The sequence below is a fragment of the Chelonia mydas genome, chromosome 5 (assembly GCF_015237465.2).
Source record: "Chelonia mydas isolate rCheMyd1 chromosome 5, rCheMyd1.pri.v2, whole genome shotgun sequence".
Lineage (NCBI taxonomy): Eukaryota > Metazoa > Chordata > Testudines > Cheloniidae > Chelonia > Chelonia mydas.
The window spans coordinates 85,924,266-85,939,668 of NC_051245.2; the positions used below are offsets into that span (position 1 = coordinate 85,924,266).

The 15,403-nt window shown below is 42.0% G+C and overlaps 1 protein-coding gene across 2 annotated transcripts in view; it reads right to left on the reverse strand.

Moving 5' to 3' along the window:
• Positions 1-15,403, reverse strand: part of LRRC2 (leucine rich repeat containing 2) — a 109,365-nt gene that overhangs the window by 42,479 nt on the left and 51,483 nt on the right. For both annotated transcript variants that reach the window (XM_037901699.2, XM_037901698.2), the window contains exon 4: positions 1,704-1,860. In XM_037901699.2, coding sequence (XP_037757627.1) covers positions 1,704-1,860 — 157 coding nt within the window. The remainder of the gene's footprint in view (positions 1-1,703; positions 1,861-15,403) is intronic.

The window sequence follows — 15,403 nt, forward strand, 5'->3', positions numbered from 1 at the left end:
AGTTAATTTAAGACAACTATGGTTCACCATTTTTTTCATGGTACCTCACATAGAATCTAATTTTGGAATCATTTTTCCCCCTATTTCCTACTGCCGCTTGTGGAATATTTCCGCCAATTAAGCCCACTGGCCTATGTCAGTTTTAAGGTTAAAGTACAGATAAAACAGCCAGACTGTGAGTTTTTATTTTATGTTAGTAATCTCCTCCTTATGTCTTGTTTATGATTTGTTATACTATTTAGCCACCGGAATGCCCCTATAAAATATTTTTTTATGTCAGTGGGCAATTATCTATATAAAATACAATGTAAATAAATAAATAAATCAAAAGTATCAGTGTTAATCTACCAGCTGGGGAAGCCAAATTTGGCAGTGAACTCCAAGTACCAAGTCTCTAACTAAAAGAAATAGAAATAAAAGCTAAGGCCAGGTCTCCACTAAAAAGTTATGTTGACAAGCTTCATTGCTCAGAGGGGTGAAAAATCCACACCCCTGAGCAAAATGGCTAAGCCGACCTAACTCCCGGCGTAGTCAGCGCTAGGTCAATAGAAGAATTCTTGGGAGACAGAGTAACTGCCGTGACGGCGCTACAGCTCTGCTGCAGTGTTTCCAGCAAAGATTGCATAAGATTCTGGGACAGATAATTGAAAAGAGGGAGGTTTCATTTTTTAAATCTTGTTTCTCCTTTACTTGAATGAATATACTGGCATTGTATATAGCTATATATATACTGACACCCCAGTTGGATCATCTGCAGGGCATGGACCGGGGACCTCTCGATCTCAAAGCATGAGTCTCTATGGCCAGAAGAGTAGGTAGCAATAGCAGACTCAAATCTCTCTGCCTGGCCTAAGCCCTAGAGTAGGGCTACAGCCTTACTGTGTTAGTGTGGTTTGTAACTGCACAGAGGGTTTCTTCTGCTTTGATAGTACCAGTTCCAGCAATGTTCCTCATTTTAAGTATAACAAAGCTCTCTCACACTGGTAGAATCTTTCAAAAACAAAATACAATTTTGAGAGACCACTGTAAACCACTAAAAGGCCAAATAGTATGAGCATTTGTTTAAACTTAAAAGTAATAAAAGCCAGACTATATGAGTTAAGAATTAAATTCTGTCTTGAGCAAAACCCCTGGTTGCCTGGATTGGAAATAGCCCTTTTTTTTAAGACCCCTTCACTATTGAGGTGAAATGGATGGATTAAAAAAAGGCGTTTTATCCAAAATTATATGTTGTGGGTTTCCCCATTGCCAGTATCTGAATTTTTATTTTATTTATTTTGTGTGTGTGTGCGCGCGTGCACTTTAACTTGTGTGTTTCAGGCTGGTGTTCTGTGATGTTGCTCTCATTGTTGATAACCTAACAATGGGCCATAAAATGCTGTCCATTCTTAAGTAGAACTTAAAAACAAACAATGCACCATAGAAACCAAAGTCACTGCCTAACAACTTAACAATGGGTGAGTGTCATTCTCTCTTATATTTTGGCCAGGTTTGACTGCAAAATATCATACATGATTCAGTACATATAAAGTATCAGAAAAACAGTAAACATCCAGACATAACTATTTGCTGAAAACAGTAGAGAGAACAGATTTTGGGACTGGGTCGGTCTATATTTATAAGAAGGAGCTTCATGCCAATTGACCACCATGCATTTGCACATTTAACCACAAAATTAAATACCAAAATCCAAATCTACATACCAATTTCAACTGGAAGATGTGTGATCTGGTTATTTGATAACTCCAATACTTTCAGCTCTTGAAACAAGGCAATGTAGGCTGGAATGGTTTGTATCTGTGTTTTGTAGATATGCCATTCTTTCAGATGTGTCTGTTCTTCCAATGAATCTGGAAATTCCTGTAATTAAATGAGATTACATAGATCAAAAGCATTTGGCTAGTGTTTTATTTTTCCATATTTCTGAATTAAAGCCAGGCTAACATCTATCCTCTTAATTTCCCTTGGTTCTCTTGGGGTAGGATGGTACTTTGTTAACATCCCTTCCAGGAGTTTGCCTTCTAGGAGGAGCATTGCCACTGCTCATTGCTACCTAAATTGGTATACAACAGACAGTCTGAACTGTGGGTCCTGTCCTCCCAGTGATCATTTTCAACCATCCTATCCAGGTACTTTTTTAAAGTGTATTTGGTCAATAGGGCTACAGTGCATAGTGCACATCATTTCCAATTTATTGCAACAGGATAATAGATATTGTCTTTGCAAAGAAGTTAAAAACAAAGGTGTTGAACGGACTTCAAAGGAGTGCAGACAGATCACCATCCAAAGCCACTAGGTCAGATTTTTGCCTTTTAGTATACACACACAACTCCCAGTGACTTCAATTAGACTTCTCTATGTAGAAAACTGATGGCAAAATTAGGCTCACTTGTTGGAATTCAACAGAACCTTCTTCTGGAAGGCTTAAGTGCTACCATAACCAGCAAGGCAGGGAGTGTGACTTGACAAACCAAGGACTTCCCCACAAGTAGAGAAGGCCAGGACTCACCCTGTTGTACCAATAAAATAAAAACCAGCAGGATCTTATTAAAGGGAAAAAGGCAAAATACCACATTTATTGTGAATACAGAAAGAATCATAGTAAGCAGTTAGTTACAGCTGTAACATTCCATTCAATCTCATCTTTATTCACACATTCATTCATACACACACACACACACACAGGTTCTGCAAGGTTGTTATCATAGTAAGCAGTTAGTTATAGCTATAACATTCCATTCAATCTCATATTTATTCACACATTCACTCATACACACACACACACAGGTTCTGCAAAGTTGTTATCATAGTTACCAGCCTTAGAGTTGCTCATGCCAAGCCACTGGCCAGGTGGCCTGGACATGAGGAGGGAGCAGGGCCTTGTCAGATGCTCATCTGATGCTCCTGGAAGTTGGTTTGCAGAATCAGACCCCAAAGTTCTGACTTTTTAGAGTCTATTTTTATAGGAATTTCTTCCTGTGCCAGTCTATGGGAATTGCTGCATCATGCTGTTGCTGAATCAATCAGCAGATAGCACATTCCTGACGGCTCCAAGATGTTATCTTGTTCTTTGGTTCTCCCATTCTTGAGGCTGTTGGGTGGATTCCAGTCTGCCCTCCGGGGGTCCTCTGGTTATTTCCACTTGACGCCTTCTTCAGCCGATGGACACTGGATTCTTAGGCTGGCACCTCCCTGATCATTTAGTTATTATCCACACCAAGCATCCATCCACATACATCCTCTATCTCTATTTTAATACAATTGTTAATACAACAAAAGGGCGGGGAGTTTCTGGGTGCTGTTTCTGTTGTTAGAGTATTGCTTTGAGTCTCTCTCTCTCTGTGAATTGTTTTGAGAACAGACTCTGTCTTAGAATGTACTAACACAATTAGCAGCTTGCAAGTTTCACACATAGAGGGAGAGAAACAGTACCAAAAACCAAGAGACCTCTTAATTAGTAATACCCTGGAATTTAAACTATGGGGAATCAAACTCATTTGTGATTCTAATACAGAACTTCTTTAATATGATCCAACAACCCAGGATACAGGAGTGACCAAAGTCACTATGAGAAGTCAGGTTTCAGAGTAGCAGCCGTGTGAGTCTGTATCCGCAAAAAGAAAAGGAGTACTTGTGGCACCTTAGAGACTAAGCAATTTATTTGATCGTAAGCTTTCATGAGCTACAGCTCACTTCATCGGATGCATTCAGTGGAAAATACAGTGGGCAGATTCATATACACAGAATACACGAAACAATGGGTGTTACCATACACACTGTAACTAGAGTGATCAGGTAAGGTGAGCTATTACCAATTCAGCATTCTCTCACTGGAGTCTGTTTTTGAAGGTTTTTTGTTGAAGAATTGCCACTTTTAGGTCTGTAATCGAATGACCAAAGAGATTGAAGCGTTCTCCGACTGGTTTTTGAATGTTATAATTCTTGACGTCTGATTTGTGTCCATTTATTCTTTTACGTAGAGACTGTCCAGTTTGTCCAATGTACATGGCAGAGAGGCATTGCTGGCACATGACAGCATATATCACATTGGTAGATGTGCAGGAGAACGAGCCTCTGATAGTGTGGCTGATGTGATTAGGCCCTATGATGGTGTTCCCTGAATAGATATGTGGACACAGTTGGCAATGGGCTTTGTTGCAAGGATAGGTTCCCGGGTTAGTAGTTCTGTTGTGTGGTGTGCAGTTGCTGGTGAATATTTCCTTCAGGTTGGGGGGCTTTCTGTAAGCAAGGACGGGCCTGTCTCCCAAGATCTGTGAGAGTGATGGGTCGTCCTTCAGGATAGGTTTCAGAGTAGCAGCCGTGTTAGTCTGTATCCACAAAAAGAAAAGGAGGACTTGTGGCACCTTAGAGACTAACAAATTTATTTGAGCATAAGCTTTCGTGAGCTACAGCTCAGGATAGGTTGTAGATTCTTGAAGATGCATTGGAGAGGTTTAGCTGGGGGCTGAAGGTGATGGCTAGTGGTGTTCTGTTATTTTCTTTGTTGGGTCCTGAAGTAGGTAACTTCTGGGTACTCTTCTGGCTCTGTCAATCTGTTTCTTCACTTCAGCAGGTGGGTATTGTAGTTGTAAGAATGCTTGATAGAGATCTTGTAGGTGTTTGTCTCTGTCTGAGGGGTTGGAGCAAATGCGGTTGTATTGTAGAGCTTGGCTGTAGACAATGGATCGTGTGGTGTGGTCCAGATGAAAGCTGGAGGCATGTAGGTAGGCATAGCAGTCAGTAGGTTTCTGGTATAGGGTGGTGTTTATGTGACCATCGCTTATTAGCACCATAGTGTCCAGGAAGTGGATCTCCTGTGTGGACTGGTCCAGGCTGAGGTTGACGGTGGGATGGAAATTGTTGAAATCATGGTGGAATTCCTCAAGGGCTTCTTTTCCATAAGTCCAGATGTTGAAGATGTCATCAATGTAGCGCAAGTAGAGTAGGGGCATTAGGGGACGAGAGCTGAGGAAGTTTGTTCTAAGTCAGCCATAAAAATATTGGCATACGGTGTGGCCATGCGGGTACCCATAGCAGTGCCGCTGATTTGAAGGTATACATTGTCCCCAAATGTGAAATAGTTATGGGTGAGGACAAAGTCACAAAGTTCAGCCACCAGGTTTGCCGTGACATTATCGGGGATACAGTTCCTGATGGCTTGTAGTCCATCTTTGTGTGGAATGTTAGTGTAGAGGGCTCCTACATCCATAGTGGCTAGGATGGTGTTTTCAGGAAGATCACCGATGGATTGTAGTTTCCTCAGGAAGTCAGTGGTGTCTCGAAGATAGCTGGGAGTGCTAGTAGCGTAGGACCTGAGGAGGGAGCCTACATAGCCAGACAATCCTGCTGTCAGGGTGCCAATGCCTGAGATGAGAAGTCAGTGAAGGTGATGACCTTAGACTGGGGAAGGAGAGGGAGGGAATATTTATTTCTGCATATGTTGATGGTTGTTGACTGTGAGTGTTGCCTAAATAAGAATGTGGGTATTCTCAACAAACCCACTGTATGAATATTCAATTTGTCTTGGAGAAAGGGCAAAAGCAGTGGACTTATTCACAAAGCAACTCCCTAAGACTTTATTCACGAACAACGGAAAAAGAATGGATGTGTTTCAGCTGAGTCTGCATGGATCAATTAATGTACAACACATTAGTTTGCTTTAGTAATCACACCTCCATAGAGTGCATTACATCACCGTTATATTGACAAGCCGTTATTTACACAATGAGGCATCTAACGTTAGGCACCATGATTTGACAACTTTGGTCTCACTAAACTGTAGAATTAAACATTCACTTCTGTGCAAAAGTTTGCATTCCTATATGCCTCAGAATTTAAGCATAGCAAGTCTCTCCCTTACTTTTCACTATAAAAATATTTAATGTTCTCATGCTAGTTTGAATGTTGGGTTTCTTCAGTCTTGAACTCAAATAAGTTTAGTCATAGAGGCCACAAATTCAGCAAATGCCATAAGCACATGCTTATCTATCAGAACATGAGTAACCTCGTGCTTCTTTAATAAAACATATGCTTAAGTCTTATTGACTTAAGTATTTTGTTGAATCAGGTCCAGAATAGTCTGGTCCTTTCAGATCTGCCTTTTAGCATTTATCAATGTTTCCAAATTTGTCTCCTGCTGAGAAGGAATATAGGGTATGTCTACACTGCAATTAAAACCCTGTGGCTGGACCATGGCAGCTGACTCGGGCTTGCAGGTATCAGGCTAAGGGGCTGTGTAATTGCAGTGTAGACTTTTGGGCTCAGGCTGAAGCTTGGGCTCTAGGACCCTGCGAGGGGAAGAGTGAGAATTCGGGCACTAGCCCGAGCCCCAACATCTACACCACAATAAAGAGCCCCGCAGCCAGAGTCAGCTGGCACAGGCCAGCTGTGGGTCTCTAATTGCTATGTAGACATACCCACTGGGACCGAAGAGTGCAAACTCTTTTTAACTTGGTCATACAGCAACATAGCAACCCTGGGTCAAAATCATGGGTAAAATTTTCAGACGTGTCTAAGTGACTGGGAAGTCTAAATCCCATTTTCGTAAAGTGACCTGGGCACTTAGGAGCCCAAATCCCATTGATTTTCACTTTCTGAAATAGGATTCCTAAGCGCTTTTGAAAATGTCACCCCCAAATCTTTCTTTTGGCTCCAGGAAGCATGGAAATAGTGTCTTTAAACAGCTCATAAATTAGAAGCAATTTTTGCCTTGCCAATTTCTAGAATTATTTCAAATACTTGGCAAAGAATTTGCTACTGGGGTCATTTTCAAAACTCCATTCAGTTTAACCGATGTGTTTCAGGCATTTTGAATGATGAGGAGTGCAGGTTTTTTAAGCCTTTGAATTCATACTAAATTGTTTTAGTTAATTGGTTTTCAATTCTGACCAACTTTTCATGGTTTGAATTATGCAACAAATGCCCTAAACTTGGGTCAGATAGAAATCAGCTGATAAAGATGAAAACTAGGTAATTTTAGACCCTATTTTTGTAAAGTAGCATATCATCTAGCAGTCTTACTGCTAGGTTTTATATCATTCTGCAGTGGTAACATCTGAAATAAATAATCTAGCTGAGGCGCCATTACCAGCTCTGCAGCAGTAATTCTGCCTCATAAAATGAGTTTTCATAGTTTCCACCTTTACTCCCTTTAAATCTTTGTGTCTGGGTTTGGTTTTGTTCTTTTAGAATTTTACATTACAAAGGCAACTTTAACTGCGAAGGCCACAATTTTAACTTGTTTTTAAGATCAGAAACCTCAGTGTTTCTTTAAATTTGTTAGTTTCCCCAAAAATATTAATAAGGTGATATATTTTAATAGGTTCCTCTTAATTAAGCCCCAGTAATAGTGCTACTTATGTACAGCTAAATCATTCATCTTAACTTGATTAGCAGTACATTGAAACAGACATTCAAATGTTGACCATTGGGATTTTTTTTTAAAGAATAATTTAATGCTAGTTCTAATTCCATTACTTCATATATATATATATGTAAATCTGCAGACATTGAGTCTATATGTAATTCTTTTTCCTCTTCTCTTTTTGATATGGATTGTTTCATTTTTTGCTTCATTTGCCCATGAGGTATATACCATATTTTGATCCATCTTCTATATTTGTCAGTTTATGGCAGTTAAAAAATAAAGTGCCTGAATTGCCTCAAGGCTGGTAATGAGAAATCTTTCTAAAGTCTTGTGGAAGATTAACCCCCCTTCCTTCCCCCCAACCCCTCCAAATGTGCAGTACTTATTTTTACATCTATTATAAATAAATAAATTATAAAGGTTCAAACCATTACTGCTCTTCTTTCATCTCATTCTTGATTTTCCCCACCATTACGAGCTAAACTGAGATTTAACTTGAAGCTTCAACTTATGGGGTAACACATACTTGTACCAGCCAAGGAGGAGCTCTCAGAAGGAAGTGGCTGGGTGGCACAGAAGGTAAGGGGCTAACCTAGGATTTACAAGATGCAGGTTTAAAGGCCTTCTCTACAACATATGACTTGTGTGACGTTGGGCAAGTCACTTAGCCTTTCTGTGTCTCAGTTTCCCATCTGTAAAATGGAGATAACAGCACTTCCTTACCTCACTGGGGTGTTGTGAAGATAAAGACTGTGAGGTGCTCAGATAGGATGGTAATGAGGGCCATATAAGTAGCTAGAAAGATTTGAGACACTCCATTTAGTCACAGTTCCTCCAGAGCTCCTCTTTGGCCTGAGGGTTAGACGGACGTTGCATTATCCCTTTACCAAAGCCAAAGTACTTCTCTTCCCCCACTGGCTGGTGCATACTCCTCTCCTCATCCACATCATTCCCACTTGCTTGTGAGGGACAGTCTTTGGCATGCTCTCCTCCCACCCCAGAGGTAAGGTTCAGGTAGCTGCTGCATGGAAGTTGGGAAGAGTGGTGGCAGAGAGAAAGTACATTACACTTCTTTGTTCCCTGGCTCTGCTGTGATCTAGCTCTATTGCTGTCCTTCACTGGTCTGCCATTTCTTTCCATCTTGTACAAATTCTCCTAACATCTGTTATTCCTAATTCACCAAAGTGAGCTCTGAGGGTGAAATCCTGGTCCTACTGGAGTCACATGGCAAAATTCCCATCAGCTTTACTGAGGCCAGGATTTCATCCTGAATATTCTCCGTAAGTAAAAAGATAATCATGCAAAACCTTTTTCTTTGTTAGAGATAGACTGATCCAATATGCTGGGCTTTACTCTGCTATCTCAGACACAGATCCCAGCCATCTGACTCCTTCATAACTTTGTGAATGAATAAATAAAATTTAGTGATTTATTCCATTGTCCAGAATCAATCTGAAAGGCTTAGAAAATTTTACTTATCTTTCATTAAGAACTAATGATTGCTATATTAGTGTCAAGTAGGGCTCTCAAGCGATTAAAAAAATTAATCACGATTAATCACAACTGTTAAACAATAATAGAATACCATTTATTTAAGTATTTTTTGATGTTTTCAAATATATTGATTTCAATTACAACACAGGATACAAAGTGTTCAGTGCTCACTTTATATTTATTTTTGATTACAAGTATTTTCACTGTAAAAAAACTAAATAAATAGTATTTTTCAGTTCACCTAATACAAGTACTGTAGTGCAATCTCTTTACCGTGAAAGCTGAACTTACAAATGTAGAATTATGTACAAAAAACCCTGCATTTAAAAATAAAACAATGTAAAATTTTAGAGCCTGCAAGTCCACTCAGTCCTACTTCTTGTTCAGCCAATTGCTCAGACAAACAAGTTTGTTTACATTTGCAGGAGATAATGCTGCCCACTTCTTGTTTACAGTGTCACCTGAAAGTGAGAACAGGCGTTCTCATAGCACTGTTGTAGCCAGCATCGCAAGATATTTACGTGCCAGAGGTGCTAAAGATTCATATGTCCCTTCATGCTTCAACCACCATTCCAGGGGACATGCATCCATGCTGATGACGGGTTCTGCTCGATAACAATCCAAAGCAGTGCAGACTGACACATGTTCATTTTCATTATCTGAGTCAGATGCCACCAGCAGAAGGTTTATTTTCTTTTTTGGTGGTTCGGGTTCTGTAGTTTCCGCATTGGAGTGTTGTTCTTTTAAGATTTCTGAAAGCATGCTCCACACCTCATCCCTCTCAGGCCATGTCTACACTACAAAAGTATTCCAATTTTACAGAAGTCGATTTTTGGGAACAGATTGTTTAAAGTCGAGTGCATGCGTCCACACTAAGCACATTAATTCGGCGGTGTGCGTCCACAGTACCGTGGCAAGTGTCGACATTCCGAGCAGTGCACTGTGGGTAGCTATCCCACAGTTCCCACAGTCCCCACTGCTCACTGGAAATCTGGGCTGAGCTCCCAATGCCTGATGGGGCCAAAAATTTGTCACGGGTGATTATGGGTAAATGTAGTCAGTCAACCCTCCCTCCCTCCATGAAAGCAACAGCAGACAGTCATTTTGTGCCCTTTTCCCTGAATTGCCTGAGCAGACGCCATAGCATGGCAAGCATGGAGCCCATTCAGCTCATGCTCATGCCTGCAGCAGTTATGACCATTGTAAACACCTCGCGCATTAATGTGTAGTTTATGCAGAACCAGCACCTGAAAATCCAGGAGAGGAGGCGATGGTAGTGCGCTGATGAGGACATGAACACAGATTTCCCTAAACCGCAGTCCTTGGCAATTTGGAGATCCTGGTGTTAATGGGGCAGTCTCATGCCATAGAATGCCGATTCTGGGCCCGGGAAAAAAGCACAGAGTGGTGGGACCGCATAGTGTTGCAGGTTTGGGATGATTCCCAGTGGCTCTGAAACTTTCGCATGCGTAAGGGTACTTTCATGGAACTTTGTTGCTTTCCCCTGCCCTGAAGCGCAAGAATACCAAGATGAGAGCAGCCCTCACAGTTCACAAGTGAGTGGCAATAGCCCTGTGGAAACTTGCAATGCCAGACAGCTACCAGTCAGTAGGTAATCAAGGGACGTTTCACCAACGTCAACGTGGGATGGCCGGGAAAGGTTCATGACGCTTGCGTCTTCAGGAATTCTGGTCTGTTTAAATGGCTGCAGGAAGGAATTTACTTCCCAGACCAGAAAATAACTGTTGGGGATGTTGAAATGCCTGTAGGTCTCCTTGGGGACCCAGCCTCACTCATGAAGCCGTACACAGGCACCCTGGACAGTAGTAAGGAGCTGTTCAACTATAGGCTGGGCAAGTGCAGAATGGTGGTAGAGTGTGCATTTGGACGTTTAAAGGTCGCTGGTGCAGTTTACTGACTCGCTCAGACCTCAGCGAAACCAATATTCCCATTGTTATTGCTGTTTGCTGTGTGCTCCACAATCTCTGTGAGAGTAAGGGGGAGACGTTTATGGCAGGGTGGGAGGTTGAGGCAAATCGTCTGGCTGCTGAATACGCACAGCCAGACACCAGGGTGGTTAGAAGAGCACAGCAGAAAGCACTGCACATCAGAGAAGCTTTGAAAACCAGTTTCATGACTGGCCAGGGTACTGTGTGACACTTCTGTTTGTTTCTCCTTGATGAAAACCCACCCCCTTGGTTGCCTCTAAATTCCCTGTAAGCCACCCGCCCTCTCCCCTTCTATCACAGCTTGCTTGCAAAGGAAATAAAGTCACTATCATTTAAAAAACATGTATTCTTTATTAATTGATTATAAAAATAGAGAGATAACTCACAAGGTAGCCCAGGTGCGGGGGAAGGAGGGAAGAAAAAGGCCACTTCAAAACTTGTCGAATGACAGCCTTCTGTTGCTTGGGCTGTCCACTGAGATGGAGTGGTTGAGTGCCCGGAGCCAAGCCCTCCCTGCATTCTTGGGCGTCTGGGTGAGGAGGCTATGGAACTTGGGGAGGAGGGAGGGCAGTTAAGCAGGGGCTGCAGCGGCAGTCTGTGATCCTGCTGCCGTTCATGAACCTCCACCAGACACCGGAGCATGTCCATTTGATCCCGCAGTAGCCCCAGCATTGCATCATGCCTCCTCTGATCTTCCTGCCGCCACCTCTCCTCATGTTCATCGGCCGCTTTCCTGTACTCTGCTATTGTGTCCCTCCACACATTCTGCTGAGCTCTGTCAGTGCCGGATGACTGCATGAGCTCAGAGAACATTTGATCGTGTGTGCGGTTTTTTCACCACCTTATCTGAGATAGCCTTTGGGATGGAGGAGGGAGGCTTGAAACATTTGCAGCTGCTGGAGGAAAAAAGGGAGTGAAGTATTTAAAAAGATACATTTTACAGAACAATGGCTATACTCTTTCACGGTGAACAACACTATTCACATTACATAGCACATGTGATTTTGGTACAAGGTCGCATTTTGTATCTTATATTGAGTCCCTGCGGCTTTGGTGTTAGAGATCACATACGCAGTGCCGAGCAACAGAATTCGGCTTGCAGGCAGCCATGGTAAGCCATAGTCTTTTGGCTTCTGCAACCTTCATAACAGCAGCGCCCTCTTCTCCCATACCAAGCAAAGCACGTTGAGTTGGCCATTTAGTGCTATGGTTTTCCTGTTAACGTGCAGCAGCAGAAACCAAACTAACCTCCCCCCAACATCCAATTCTCTGGGATGGTCGCTTTACCCCTTACCCCACCGCGTGGCTGGTATCAGGGAAGATTGCTGCTAGCCAAACGCGAACAGCTCAGCACCAATGCCCTCCCACTCCCACCGCATGGCTAACTGTGGGGAGGATTTCTTTTCAGCCACAGGCAAACAGCCCACTAGGAACGGCCACCTCTGAATGTCCCCTTAATTAAATTCCCCGATTTCAACCAGGTTACCATGAACGACATCACTCTCCTGAGGATAACACAGAGAGATAAAGAACGGATGTTGCTTGAATGCCAGCAAACACCGGGACCATACACTGCCAGGCTTTGTCATGCAATGATACCAGATTACTTGCTATCAGCATGGAGTGGTAAAGTGTCCTACCATGGAGGACGGAATAAGGCGGCTCTCCCCAGAAACCTTCTGCAAAGGCTTTTAGAGTACCTCCAGGAGAGCTTCATGGAGATGTCCCTGGAGAATTTCCGCTCCATCCCCAGACATGTTAACAGACTTTTCCAGTTGCTGTACTGGCCACGAATGAATCCCAAGTCCTCAGGGCTACTTAATCATTAAAAAACGCTTGCTTTTATAACATGTATTATATTTTAAAAAGTACACTCATCAGAGGTCCCTTCTCTGGCTTGCTTGGGTTGGGAGGGTATTTCAGTCAGGGTGGTAAAAAGATCCCATCTGTCGGGGACAACGGTGTGCTGTGTGCTCTCCTCAAGTTCCTCCTCCTCCTCCTCATCTTCCCCGTCCACAAAATCCTCAGGCATGACGGAGAGTACCCCATCATCGGAGTCCACGGACAGGGTGGGGTAGTGGTGGTGGCCCCCCCCTAGAATTGCATGCAGCTCAGCGTGGAAGCGGCATGTCTGGGGCTCTGTCCTGGAGAGTCTGGTTTGATTCTTTGGTTTTCTGGTACATTGTCTGAGCTCCTTAAATTTCACGCGGCACTGTGTTGCATCCCTGCTGTAGCCTCTGTCTGTCATGGCCTTGGAGATTTTTGGAAATGTTTTGGCATTTCGTCTTTTGGAACGTAGTTCTGATAGCATGGATTCCTCTCCCTATACAGCGATCAGACCCACTACCTCCCGTTGGGTCCATGCTGGAGCTCTTTTTCGATTCTGGAACTGCATGGTTACCTGTGCTGATGAGCTCTGCATGATCACCTGTGCTGATGAGCTCGCCTGGCCAAACAGGAAATGTGATTCAAAAGTTCCTGGGGCTTTTCCTGTACACTTGGCCAGCGCATCTGAGTTCAGAGTGCTGTCCAGAGCGGTCACAATGGTGCACTATAGGATAGCTCCCAGGGGCCAATACCTTCAAATTGCGTCCTCACTAACCTTAATTTGAAACGGCGATGTCGATTTCAGCGCTAATCCCCTCGTTGGGGAGGAGTACAGAAATCAGTTTTAAGAGCCCTTTATGTCGAAAAAATGGCTTCATTGTGTGGATGGGTGCAGGGTTAATTCAATTTAATGCTGCTAAATCCAACATAAACTCATAGTGTAGACCAGGCCTCAGATTTTGGAAGGCACTTCAGATTCTTAAACCTTGGGTCAAGTGCTGTAGCTATCTTTAGAAATCTCACATTAATACCTTCTTTGCGTTTTGTCAAATCTGCAATGAAAGTGTTCTTAAAATGAACGTGTGCTGGGTCATCATCCGAGACTGCTATAACATGAAATAGATGGCAGAATGCGGGTAAAACAGAGAAGGGACATACAATTCTCCCCCAAGGAGTTCAGTCACAAATTTAATTAATGCATTATTTTGTTTAAGAGCATCATCAGCATGGAAGCATGCCCTCTGGAATGGTGGCCGAAGCATGAAGGGGCATATGAATATTTAGCATATCTGGCACATAAATACCTTGCAATGCCCACTACAAAAGTGCCATGAAAATGCCTGTTCTTACTTTCTGGTGATATTGTAAATAAGAAGAGGGCAGAATTATCTCCTGAAATGTAAACAAACTTGTTTGTCTGAGCGATTGGCTGAACAAGAAGTAGGACTGAATGGACTTGTAGGCTCCAAAGTTTTACATTGTTTTGTTTGGAGTGCAGTTATATAACAAAAAAAAATCAACGTTTGTAAGTTGCACTTTCATGACAAAGAGATTTCACTAAGGTACTTGTATGAGGTGAATTGAAAAATACTATTTCTTTTGTTTATCATTTTTACAATGCAAATATTTATACTCAAAAATAATATACACTTTGATTTCAATTACAACACAGAATACAATATACATGAAAATGTAGAAAAACATCCAAAATATGTAATACATTTCAATTAGTATTCTATTGTTTAACAGTGCAATTAAAACTGTGATTAATTGCGATTAATTTTTTTTCACAAATGTTATCAAAAAACGCCTCGATTTTGAAAAACTATTTAAAGGCAATACCCCAAGGTACCCACCACTTATTTAAGTATCACCAGTGAGAACAGAATCTACCTACCAAACCGACAGCCTGGATCCAAATACCTCCCTTAGTTTTGAGAAAGTTTGGAGCTGGTTCCAAACTTTAAAGACTCAGACCCATCTCTACTACCTAACCAGGGCAGGTTCTTCATGATCTCAGAAAACATCTGTGGGTGTATAATAATGATATAATGATGAGACAGAATTTGTCCCCTCTGGTGTGGTTATTTCACATAACAAAACTTGACTTATTATGGCAAACACATAACTCACTGTGGAGACATATATAAAGAGCTGTAAAATGCTGAAAATATTATTTCATTTCTAAATTATTTAATATTATTTAATATTAAGGGACTCACATACTGAATCATATAACGGATGAGAGTACAGAATAAGTTCCTCATCAATACTCCGAGGTTGGAGTAACCATTTTGATTTCGGTATCACTAATACTGCTTGGAAATCTATTTTTAAATCCAATAAAGTTCTTTCAGTTTCCACAGCTCGTGTGGAAACCCAATATAAAATATTTTATCTGGGACGACTGTTATGTATCGGCTGCATAAATTCTGATGTTATAGTGGCATAGAAGTTTTCCTTCCTATATGGTGAGTACACCCTATAATAGCTAATTCCTGGATGGACATATTTCCATATAAATGGACACCTCACTAACCTGGAAGATTCAAATGACACTACTTGGAAAAGGTTTTGTAGACCAATCCACTAGATCCACTAGATCCACTGTCCCAGCACTACTCATTACTTACTGTTTGCTGCTGGGTTAGCTCTAGCTGAGAACCGGAAATCTACACTTCACCCCAAACTGTGGTTCCAGAAACTAATCGATACATATTCTTCTAACACCCTCATCAACTTAATAGTTGAGCACCTTCCAGTAGTG